General features: G+C 38.8%; 1 protein-coding gene across 7 annotated transcripts in view; it reads left to right on the top strand.

Annotated features, from left to right (window-relative positions):
* The window catches only part of ATRX (ATRX chromatin remodeler), a 140,981-nt gene that overhangs the window by 111,617 nt on the left and 16,315 nt on the right, over nt 1-13,049 (top strand). For all 7 annotated transcript variants that reach the window (XM_073361133.1, XM_073361132.1, XM_073361136.1 and 4 more), the window contains 2 exons: nt 385-562; nt 2,118-2,312. In XM_073361133.1, the coding sequence (XP_073217234.1) occupies nt 385-562; nt 2,118-2,312 (373 nt within the window). The remainder of the gene's footprint in view (nt 1-384; nt 563-2,117; nt 2,313-13,049) is intronic.

Here is a 13,049-nt window from a genome sequence, read left to right as displayed (position 1 = left end):
TTCATTTTTAAATGATGGTTTAACTTGGCATAACTAATTTTCTTACATTTGATCCTGAATTCAAATGTCTGAAGAAAAAGATTTTTTTTCCTCTCAGAACAATTCTTGGTAACAAATGACTTCTTAAAGTCCCTGTCCTGTAATTCTGACAGCTGGTTAGCAGCTTTGCCCTTTTATTTAGAACATAAGTTGCAAATTTTACAACTTCATGGTTTTAGATGATTTTGAATCATTATAATTTATGAATAATTCATAATAGGACCCCAGAGGATTTAGGTTACAGCATTTCAAAAACTTCATGTTTGTAACAGTTAAGGAATCCAAGGTAAGAGAAGTCAGTTTGTAAAATATTACATTTCATAATTTTATTTTTTGTTGTTTCAGAGGTCGTTTGTTTATTATTTCCACTAAGGCAGGATCCCTTGGAATTAATCTGGTGGCTGCTAATAGAGTGATTATCTTTGACGCCTCTTGGAATCCATCCTATGATATTCAGAGTATCTTTAGGGTTTACCGCTTTGGGCAGAACAAACCTGTGTTTGTGTACAGGTTCTTGGCTCAGGTACGTATGATTTGGATGCTTCTCATTCATCCTTTCAGGCTCAGATCCTGATGTCTTATCTGTAAAGACGGACCCTTACATCCTTATGGACTCTTTTTGAAGTCTGGGGGGGGGCTACACAGGAAAAGGGGTCCACTGGTGTAGATCAGATAGTAGAATTGGGGTTTAAGATTGTCAGACCATTAGAAAAGAAAAAAATTGTGTATATTAAGTCCAGAAGGGTCCAGTAAGATCAGCTAGTTTGACCTACAACATAATACATACCGTAGATTTTCACTCATGATTCCTGCATCAAGTTCACAGCTTCTGGTTGAGCCAGAGCATATCTTTTAGAAAGACGTCCAGTCCTGATTTAAAGACTCCCAAGTGATGGAGAATCAACCATATCCATAGGTAATTTGTTCCTGTTTTTGTTTAACCTCACTGTTTAAAAATATGTGCCTTATTTTTAGTCTGAATGTGTCTAGCTCCAGCTTCAAGCCATTGGATCTTGTGCCTTTTTCTGATAGATTCAAGGCCCTCTATTACAAGAATTTTTTCTAGTTTAGGTAGTTATAGGTCTTCAATACATATCTTAATCTTCTAATTATTTATCTTAATAGCTTGAACTTCTTTAGTCTCTTACTGTAAGATAAGGAGTACTTGTGGCACCTTAGAGACTAACCAATTTATTTGAGCATAAACTTTCGTGAGCTACAGCTCACTTCATCGGATGCAACGTGAGCTGTAGCTCACGAAAGCTTATGCTCAAATAAATTGGTTAGTCTCTAAGGTGCCGCAAGTACTCCTTTTCTTTTTGCGAATACAGACTAACACGGCTGCTACTCTGAATACTGTGAGATAGTTTTTCCAGAACTTAAATCATTCTTGTAGCTTTTATCTGAATCATTTTCAATTTCACATCCTTTTTAAAATTGTGAACACCAGAACTACACGCGCTATTTTCATTTAATCTATATAGAATGCCAATACTACTCCCTACGTCTGCTCTCTATTCTCCTGCTTATACATTCAAGGATCACATTTTCTTACCCACCATATCACACCAGAACTCATGTTCAGTTGAGCCCAGTCCCATGTCCCCTAAGTTTTTTTTTTTTAAAAGCTGTCATTGACTGTAACCCATCTGTTTCTTATTTAGTGTGATTTTTGTTTTTGTTTAACTTAAAATAAGGTGAACGATGCAACAGAATTATCAATTTTTTTCATATTCATATTTTAAAAACTACAATTTCGGGAGGTTGTGCAAAAGCTGATTTCTTCAGGAAGCTAAAGAAATTAAAATATATTGATTACACTAATAAATAGACATGCACCATTAGTTGCATTGGCAATTCATGTTCCTTTGTGGTGTTTCATTCAGGGACTACATTCATTTTTAAACAATTTAGCAAACTACGGGAGACGTATTGGAGTAAAGTTCTTTATCTTTTTGAACAAACGTTAATGATATGATAGTGTTGTTCTTATCATTGCTGTTTTTCTCAGTGACAGAATAACTTGATCCCATTTGTGTGTTTAGATTTAAAAAATCAAATATTTGGATTTTTTTTAGGGAACAATGGAGGACAAGATATATGATCGTCAAGTAACAAAGCAGTCACTGTCTTTCCGAGTAGTTGACCAGCAGCAGGTTGAGCGTCACTTTACCATGAATGAGCTTACAGAGCTCTATACCTTTGAGCCAGACTTGCTGGATGACCCTAATTCAGAAAAGAAAAAGAAGAGGGATACACCCATGCTGCCAAAGGTAACATAATTCACAAATCTTTCATAAATCTTTAAGCCTGTTCAAGTGGACAGTGCTCTCTTTCTTAGGAGGGAAAGAGTGTTATGAAAAGATTGGGATTGTTTACTTTTAAAGGGAAACAAATAAGAGGGGACATGATAAAAATATATAAGATAATGAATGAAATAGAGAAGGTGAATGGATCTTCTGTTCCTCCTGACCCTCAACACAAGAACAAGGGGACCTTCAATTCACTTAAAAGGTTGGAAATTCATACCAAAAAAGGGAAGGATTTTTCCTGCAACATGTGATTAAACTGTGGAACTTGTTGCCAGAAGAAGTCATTGAGGCCAAGATTCAAAAAGGGATTGAATATTTACATGGATGTCAGGAATGTTCAGAGTTATCACACTGAATGATGACAAATTTTTAGCGGCTATTAAACCTTGTTCTTCAGGGTTTAAGTCATCGGTGGGCAAACTACAGTCCACGGGCCACATCCAGCCTGCGGGACCATTCTGCCCATTCCGCCGCGCGGGCTCCTGCCACTCTGAGTGGCATGGTGAGGCGGTGGTGGCGGCGGTGGGGGGGTTGGGTAGGGAGTGCCAGGAGGCAGTCAGGGAGCGGTTAGGGGCAGGGGTTCTGGGGGGGTCAGTCAGGGGACAGGGAGCAGGGGGCGGCTGGATGGGGCGGAGGTTCTAGGGCGGTCAGGGAACGGGGGTTTGGATAGGGTGTGGGAGTCCTGGGGGGCCTGTCAGGCGGCAGGGGTGTGGATAGGTCGGGGCAGTCAGGGAGCAGGGGAGGTTGGATGGGGGTGGGATCCCAGGGGGTGGGTGGGGGATCCCAGGAGGGGAGGTCAGGGGACAAGGAGCAGGGGGGGTTAGATGGGTTGGGGATTCTGAGGGGGACAGTGAGGGGGTTGGAAGTGGGAGGGGGCGAATAGGGGGCAGGGTCCAGGCTGTTTAGGGGGCACAGCCTTCCCTACCCCGGCCCTCCATATAGTTTTGCGCCCCGATGTGGCTCTCGGGCCGAAAGGTTTGCCCACCCCTGGTTTAAGTCAATCTATGTCAGTCTTACAGTAACTTCAAGTAGAGAAAGTGTGTTATAGCCATAAATACACAGAGCACTTGTTTTGGTCATTGTTTTCAAAACAGATTTGAAAATAAGGTAAGTGTAAGATAGCTATTGTTTGTAGTACATTTAAGATCACAGTTAATAAAAATAAATTTAACATTAAATGTAGTCTGATAAAGGTTAATTCCTGAGTAACCAACCTGTTGTGAAATTAAGTCTTTCACTTACTATAACAATCATTTCATACAACTTCACGTTTTCCATGTATAAAATAACCTAAGTAGATCCTTTATGTAGTAAAGTGATCATATTTCTTTCAGTTTTATTTGTAAGACTTTTGTAGTTGGCCCTTGGAGAAAATATTTAGGGCTTTTTTAGGGAGGTTTTTTTCAGTTTCAGCTGAATTAGTATTTAATGGTTTCATAATATTGAAGCAAAGTGGACCAAACTTCTGCACCACAAAGCCCACCACCAAGTGCAAGACGCATTGTTTTGATTTTGCATTTGCTAATATTAACAAATAAAAAAAGTGCTATTTAATTTTTTTTTATTCCCATGCAATTCTTGAGGAAAAGAAGGGAGAAAGAAAGAACCACACATGGTAGAAGCTACTCATTTAACTTAATATATTTCTGTTAGGCACTGAGATACTACAGTAATGAAGGCACTCCTGAAAAGAATACAATAGAATAGAAATGATGTCAAAATCATGTAATTTGGTATTAATTTAAATTTGTTGTAAGCAATTAAAGAGCAAATGTTCCAAGCATACATGTGAGGAAAATATAGATATTTCTAAATGACTTGGTTGCTATTGTATTTAATTGATTGTAAACTGTCTGGAGGGGGAGAAATGCTTTTCTCCTGCTTTATCGTGACCCTGTTTCTTTTTCAATGAAAGATGGCATATTCTCCATTTTAAAGAATCTATTTTTAGATTACTAGAATATGATTCATTATTGTTAAACACCAGACTGGTTTTCCTTGAATTGTTAGGCCAGACATTTTTTTAGATGGATTTTTACTAGACCACCTAGAGTGCCATGCAGCTGTCAGAGGGCTTTAGGCGATGTTAGCCCAGTACAGAGCCACTATAGCATGGTCATTTTAAAACAGTTGAAAACAAACTTTATTGACTCTATCTAAATCCTTCTTATTATGAGATTTTTCAATTCAAGCAGTAAGTCATAGATAATTTTCTTAATAGTGGTTTTATTGTAACTTCGCCAGTGAATTAAATTCTCTAGTTATTTAATTTGTTTCTCCAGTTTAGAATTAACATCTGCTTTAAAAGAAAATTATTTATAAAGTTAATATATTATCCTATTTTGATTATTTTATTTACTGTATGTTGATAGCTCCACAAAGAATAGTTGATACATCTCAGGATATTTGTATATTCTTAAGAATAGTTCTTCATAATATATCCAAATGCCTCTTCAGTAAAATTTGGACTGGTTTTGGTCTTCATGAAATGATCTGATTATGATTAGTGATTTTGGAATTTTGAGCAAACCATCTTCTGTAGTAATTATACTCTGAAAGTTATGTCTTTTCTAACGTACAATTTTAGTAATGCTCACAAGAGTCTATCCAGTTGTGAATATTAAAATACCACTAAGGAGTTAAATGTTGGAAATAAATTCCAAAAATATAGATTTGTTTAAATAAAGTCTGTGTCATTAGAATGGATATCTTGACAGAGAAACATGAGTGTAGAAAAAAGATACACATACAAGTTGACAAACTGATATAATACTTCAGAACAAATTTGCAAACATCAGCTAAATTCCTCATCCCACTAAAGTGATGATAGGCAAGTTGTGAAGAGACAGACTGAACAGGAGGTTAGGTTATCTGCCTTTACACAACAGGTAAAAATTTCCCATTCAGCATATGGGATGTGAAACTAGAGACGTCTTGTATATCTATTTCAAAGGAAAGTTGTACTGATTTAACTCAGCACAACACTTTAAACATTCATTTGTTGAAAACGCTTAATTTCAAATATTTGTTTAGGTTTTTTTATTTATACATGAGTAGATTGCTTGCTGGGGCAGTCTTTCTTGAGAGCAAACAGTTTTCGTCCTCATTCAGGGCTGGTTTTAATATCAGAACAATTTGTGTCAACATTTAGTTTTAAATATTAAACTTTATACATTAGTTATCTTCCTATCATCCAGATAGAGACAGATGGGCCAGGGGTGAATTCCTGCTCATACACAAGTCCCCCCTGCTAGAAAAAAGAAAATCTCTGTATATTGTAATTCTGGTTGGCTGTGCCTTGGTTCTCTTTCCAGTCCAGTTGCCAGTCTGGTGTTCTTTAAGGATGTACACTTCATTATATGCTATGTACAAACTTCTAAGTATTTATAACTTTTCACTTGAGAGGCTATACATTGTCAACTAATTATCTCCTTGTTTTAGCAGCTTCTGCATTTGGCTTGCACAGAATAATTCCTTGTGTGCTGGTTCCTGTATCCTCACACGCTAACTGAGAATACTGGTGATCTGTTAACGTGTAACGCATCTGTCCTTTCTCTCCTTTTCTCCCTCCTCCTCAACTAGATTTTTGGGTAGGATAGTTTAAGATCCAGTCATGTGAGGTGCTGAGCTCTCTCAGCTCCTACTGAAGTTGGGAATTAAGGGTGCTCAGAACCTCCCTGGAGACACTCATTGCCTTACACAATGGACACAAACTTGCACAAATCATGAATCTGTCAAAGGAGGTGTATAATTTTTAATGTATGTTTTCAAACAGCACTGTGCGGTGTAGATCAGCAGTTCTCAGTCAATGTCCCAGGGTCCCCTGGGGTGCAGCAAGCAGGTTTCAGGGGGTCCGCCAAGCAGGGCCGGTGTTATATTCACTGGGGCAGAAAGCTCAAGCCCCAGGCCTTGAGCCTTGTCAACCAGGGCTGAAGCCTGAGCAACTTAGGTTTGTGGAACCCCCTGTGACATGGGGCCCCAGGCAAGTGCCCTGCTTGGTACCCCCTAACATGGGCCCTGGCTTTTATACACAGAAAAATAGTTGTTGTGGCACGGGTGGGCCGTGGAGTTTTTACAGCATGTTTGGGGGCGTAAAGAAAGAAAGGTTGAGATCCCCTGGCAGAGATGATACCCACTGTCTCTTTGTATCATGGGTCATTTTATGCTGAAACCTTACAAACCTGTTTTAAAATGTGAAGTTTTGAGGAGTATAAACCTTTTTTTAAAAAAAATCAGTTTTTGTGCAAGTCCTTCTTAAAAAGCAACTCGTGTGTATTTCCATGATTTCACAATTGTATATTTTTTCAAGTACAATTAATTTGACACTTATTTCAAAACTAACATAAAAAAGAAAAATTACTTTGAACATGGAGCCAGACATTTTTCTGTCCACAAATTAGAACAGAATCAAATTCCATCTCCATTAGATTCAGTGGGAGAAACTGGGCAGTTTGCTACTTTTAGCTACTTTGGATTCTGCAATCATTTTTTCTGTAGCTTTGTTTTATGCCTTAACTTTGTATTTTTTTCCCCATAATCAGGTGATCTCTTTTCTCCAAACTGGATGCTCCTCCAAAACCAGCTATTTCTTTACTCTCCTCTGCTTAATCTTTCTCACAAGTGCCAGGTTCCTTGCCTGCATGTTGCATTATTTTCATAGCTTTCCTCAACCACCACTCTTCTTCCCACCAACAAACAGTCTATATTTTGCTCTTCCAAAATCAGCAGCCACGCCTCCAAAACCCTTGCTGTAGGGTCAGTGAGTAACTGGAAGTAGCTATAAATTTACAATGAGTAGAATTTTGGGACTTAGTCAAGCAGCCTAGCACTGGAGAGGGCGAGGAGGATTGGGCTAAGGTGTGCAATGAAAGAAGACTGTTTTTACAGGACCATTAGATATGGGCATGCAAATTACTTGTCATCTCTTGAAAGTCCGGGACACTGTCTGCCTACAAAAATATATATAGTTAAAGAAAACAAAACTACACATAGGAGAAACAATCGCTTAAGATTCAAACTGAATTGTTTTCTCTCATTAAAACTAACGGAGAATGATTTTGTTCCTGTCCTACTTTGCCATCACAAGTTGGCAACCTCTTTTGATATTTGTTACCGGTTCTAACATCAGTCAGAATATTCCAACTTCATCAGGTATTTCTCAGGTACAGTTTTATATTAGGGGATTGTATACATTCTTTTTTTTTTTTTTTTTTTTTCATTTACTATGGAAAAAATTGAAGATGAATCCCTGGAGTTTTACTTTAATTCTTTTGGCTTCAGTTCACTTTGCTTTTTTTAGTTGTATTTATTTTTTCACTGTAAATTGATTGATTATTTTTGGTTCCATCCTTTCCAGCACTGAGTTATTTTACCTACAAATCCTTAAGTAGTCCAATAACCATTTTGACTGCTTCTTGATCCATACATTTTGCATATAAATGTCATTGTTGATTGTGTCTTACTTATGGCTATCTTTTTTGTTTCTTTTGAATTAGACACTTTTTAAAATAAGGTATATCTCAGGCTCTAGGCATCTTTAACATAAAGACAAATATCAACATAAATCTATACAAAGGTAGCATAGGATGCACCAGCCTTCAATCCTAATAACTGTACTTCCTAATTATTGTAATTTCACCAGTTTTCCTTCTAATATCTGATTTTTGGTGTTCTATGAATTTATTGTTGTTCATGAGAAGCAACAGGAAGTCTAAGGAAAGGGTTGGCCCATTACTCAATGAGGAGGGAAAGACAGTAACAGAAAATGCAGCAGTGGCCGGAGTTTTAAATGCCATTTTTGTTTCAATTTTCACCTAAAAGGTTAGCAGTTATCGGATGACTAACAAACGTCCATGAAAAGGGTTTTGGATCGGAGGCTAAAATAGGGAAAGAGCAAGTTAAGAATTACTTCGACAAGCTAGATGACTTCAAGTCGGCAGGGCCTGATGAAATACATCCTAGAATACTTAAGGAACTGGCTGAAGAGATCTCTCAGGAGTTAGAGCTTTTAGAATGCGTGGAGGAGAGGAGAGAGCCCATCAGCAGAAAAGGACAAATATAGAACCTGTCTATAAAAAGGGAAATAAAGACAACCCAGGGAATTATAGGCCAGTCAGCAAACTTTGGTACCCAGAAAGATAATGGAGCAGATAATCAAACAATGAATTTGCATGCACCTAGAGGATAATATAAGTAACAGTCAACATGGATTTGTCAAGAACAAATCATGTCAAACCAACCTAATATCCTTCTTTGACAAGGTAACAAGTCTTGTGGATGGGGGGAGGGAGGGAGTAAATGTGATATTTATCAACTTTATTTCATAAGACTTTTGATACAATCTCACACGACCGTCTCATAAGCAAACTAGGGAAATACAGCCTAAACAAACTAACTATAAGATGGATGCACAGCTGATTGGAAAACTGTAATCAGCGTAAATATCAATGGTCCACAGTTAAGCAGGAAGGGCATATTGAGTGAGGTCCTGCAAGGATCTTTCCTGGGTTTGGTTCTATTCAGTATCTTCCTCAGTGATTTTGATAATGGCAGAGAGAGTACACTTATAAAATTTGCGGATGATACAAGATGGGAGGAGTTGCAAGTGCTTTGGAGGACAGGATTAGAATTTAAAATGATTTTGACAAACGGAAAAAATTGTCTGAAATAAATAGGATGAAATTCCATAAGGACAAATGCAAAGTGCTGCATTTAGGAAGGAATAATAATTTGCACAAATACAAAATGGGATACGACTGCCCAGGAAGGAGTACTGCAGAAAAGGATCTGGGGGCTATCGTGGATCACAAACTATGAGTCAAAAGTACAATACTGTTGCAAAAAAATGAACATCAATCTGGGATGTATCACCAGGAGTGTTGTAAGCAAGACACGAGAAGTAATTATTCCATTCTACTCAGCAGGCCTCAACTGGAGTATTGTGTCCAGTTCTGGACAGCACCCTTGGGACAGATGTGGACAAATTGAGGAAAGTCTAGAGGAGAGCAACAAAAATGATAAAAGTCTAGAAAGCACAACCTACTGGGGAAGATTGAAAAAATTGTTTGTTTAGTCTGAAGCATAGAAGACTGAGGGGGGACATAAAAAGTTGTTATAGAGAGGAGGGTGATAAATTGTTCTCCTTATCCTCTGAAGACAGGACAGGAAATAATGGGCTTAATGGCAGCAAGGGAGATTTAGGTTACGCATTAGGAAAAACTTCCTAACAGTAAGGGTAGTTAAGCACTGGAACAAATTACCTAAGGAGTGTTGTCAGTAGCTACTGGTGAGGTGCTCTGCTCTGGTTCGATGATGATGATAGTCGGCTGCGTGCGTGTTCCCTCTGTGTGCTGCCCCAGCTCTGCGCACATAGCTGACACAGCAGGTCCTGAGAGAACCTCCAAAGGCCACAGACTCTATTAAGGTATGAAGGCACCTGGCCAGGTTTATTGTCCAACGAAGCACAGTAATAGTTTCCTGTAGACTCTACAGGACATACTACGAATATGTGCCCCCTGGCGATGGACACAGCTCAGTCAGTGGCGGGACACTCCACTGCCCCCTAGGCTGGACAAAGATATGCACTCCCGGACCTGTTTTTATACAGTTGCAGGACAGATTACTCATCCCTACTGACACATTGAGGTACAGCCCCTTGACTCATTAGGGTGCTGTCTCCCCCTTTGATCATGTTGGTTCAAACAAACAGATCTGTCCATCATGCTGTCCTTTGGACCCTGTCTTTGGGATGCACCTGGCTGTTCCTTGTTATATCTGTGAAGTGTCCTCATATCAGGATGTCCAGGTGCCATCTTGGCACACGTTCCTCTTATTACTACTTATATCATTAGCACGTGCTTTCTAGGAACCCTTTTCTTGCCAAGTTCTGCAATTAGGGCCTGCCTCTGGCTCACAGCCCAGCTTTGCTTAGCAATGCCTGGAAGTACTTTGGTTCAGGCTTTAGACCTCAGACCAGGCCTCTGATGCAAGGGTTTATGTTTCAGGGCCTCTTACTGCAAGGAGGTTGTGGAATCTTTGTCATTGGAGGTTTTTAAGAACAGGTTAGATCAGTAGTGGGCACCCCGCGGCCCGTCAGGGTAATCCTCTGGTGGGCCGTAGGATAGTTTGTTTACATTGACTGTCCACAGGCACAGCCACTGGGAGCTGCAGGCAGCCATGCCTGCGGACGATCAATATAAACAAACTGTCTCGCAGCCTGTCAGCGGATTACCCTGACGGGCCACAGGTTGCCCTTCGCTGGGTTACACAAATACCTGTCAGGGATGGTCTAGATAATACTTAGTCCTACTGCAGTGCAGGGGACTGGACTAGATGATCTCTCGAGGTCCTTCTGAGACCTATATTTTTAGGATTCTATAATTCTTTCTTTAATAGTTTGAATTCAGGTACTTTACTAGCATTAGAGTTTCTCTGTTACCTTCCTGCTATATTGGTGTTGTCCTTATTTCAGTGTAATTTTAATAGCAATACCTATTTCTGGCTTTATAATTGTAATACCTGCAATATTAACAATGAGACGAATTCAGTATCTGGTTCATGCTTCAGTCTTTTGCAAAAATCAAAATAGAAGTAAGAGGCATCTAATATTAATTGTATTTAGGAAAACATTTTATTATAATCATGAATTGCACAGTAATCAGAGAGGAAAATCTTGGTCAAAGTCATGTTGCATGATTAGATATTTTATTCCTGATGATAAATTTAGCATACACAATCTGATCTCTACAGCCTTTAGTAGGGAACAAAGGCCAGTAACCTATTACAAACATTTACCTGCATTTCTTCTTTTTGACACTGAACTGCCTATACCTTTCTTACAAAGACAGAACCGTTCCTTTGTAATTATCAGAAAAGCAAGATCGGCATGTAAGCTAACGTGAGGCTTTAGTTTTGTTTTTTACAAGTTTGGGGTATAATTTTCCCCCTTCTGTTCAGGCCCCTTCAGCTTTTATTTCTTCAAAGAATAGTTTGCTGAACAATGATATCATTGTGCAATTTTATTACCATGCAGATGGTAAGATAAGGAACTTTTGCCTCTGTAATGCTTGGCATTGGCAAGAAATGCACCAGTACTCATGCAAATGTACTTGAAGCAATATGTGGAACTACAGCTAGAATCCAGAAAAACAACACCCTCCCCCCCCCCCCAAACCCCAATACATGACCGAATGTTGAAAACATTGATTTTGGAATCTAAGTGAATATATAGTTAGACCCTTAAGGCTAGTTCTTTAAAGGGGGTAGATTGTGAATTGAGTGGTGTGTTTTCTCTTTCAGCTTCCTTTACAACCATCTAAACATAGATTAACCATCTTTCTCTCTCTCAGGTCTCCTCATGAAAAGGTTACTTGCTAGTTGAGTGCAGACCCAGCACACTTGTTGACTTCATAAAGCCCAATAGCAGGGCTTTTCCAGCTCTGCTAGGAGGAGTTGCTTACATTAGGAATGAGTTGTTCAGAACTCCATAGTTAAGTTGAGTCTGGACTTCCTATATAAAATTTATCTTTAGCACCTCCAACTTTTGATTTGAGCAGCTAATTTGTTTGTAAATTCTTTTGCTTTAAATATGATAGGATTTTTCTGGTGCTTTTGGAAATTTTATCATTAAAGACTTTGTATATGTTAGATAAACAAAAATTGCCTGTTTTCTAATATTCTCAATGTCTGTGAATTTTTGGCTTGTTTTTTGTGCTCTAAATTTGAGGTGTATATCTTCTCTCTCTCTCTCTCTCTCTCACACACACACACACACACACACACACACACACACACACACACACACACACACACACACACACACTTACTTACTTACTTACTTACTTACTTTCCTTATAAAGTAATTAGTGGAGGAAAAAAAATTATAATTATGTGTCAGATCCACATGCCAAAAAAGCAGGAGTATATACATTTGCCTGGCAATTAGCAAAAGTAATCTGTATATAGCTAACATTTACCTTTTTAAACATCATGCCATGTAAAATTTTACTAGTAGTTAAATACATCTGTGTTTACTGTTTTCACCATAATGGGCTTTTACAATATCTCATTACTCGGGTGTTGCATTTTAAGAGATCGTCAATAATAAAAGCACAAAACGTCAGTGTTACAAGGAATGTTTTAATGTCAGATTTTCTAATATAACAATATTGCTTCCAAATAAAGAGCAATATTTGGGGGATATTATGTGTGTAGTTGTAAGAGGGCCTGAGACATAAGCCCTTGTATCAGAGGCCTGGTATGAGGCTTGAGGCCTGGGCTAAAGTAGTAGTCAAAGCTTTGCTGATATAAAGCAAAGTCCGGCTGTGGCTAGGCAGGGCCTGCTCACAGAATCTGGCAAAAACAGAATGTGCAAAACCACATATTCCTAAAAGGTGCTAGGCACAAAGCTCGCACACAGACACATTCCAGAAGGGTGGTACCAGAGCACCTCAATACCAATACATTCTCCAAAGGTAACAAAAACACACTGACCCATTTTAAAAATAGGGTCAGGATAACAGCGTGATGGATAGAAATGTTTTAATCAAACCAACAGGTACAAGGTAATGGGTGGTAGTTAGGTAAATCAGAGAGTGGTCTCTAGGTATGTCAGAGGGCAGTAACTAGCCATGTCAAGGGGGCAACACATAACTTGTTTGTGTGTGTATAAAAATGTATCTCAGAGGAAGTGTCTTTGTC

Source organism: Lepidochelys kempii, chromosome 9 (genome assembly GCF_965140265.1).
Source record: "Lepidochelys kempii isolate rLepKem1 chromosome 9, rLepKem1.hap2, whole genome shotgun sequence".
Lineage (NCBI taxonomy): Eukaryota > Metazoa > Chordata > Testudines > Cheloniidae > Lepidochelys > Lepidochelys kempii.
This window is presented reverse-complemented; position numbering and strand designations above follow the sequence as displayed.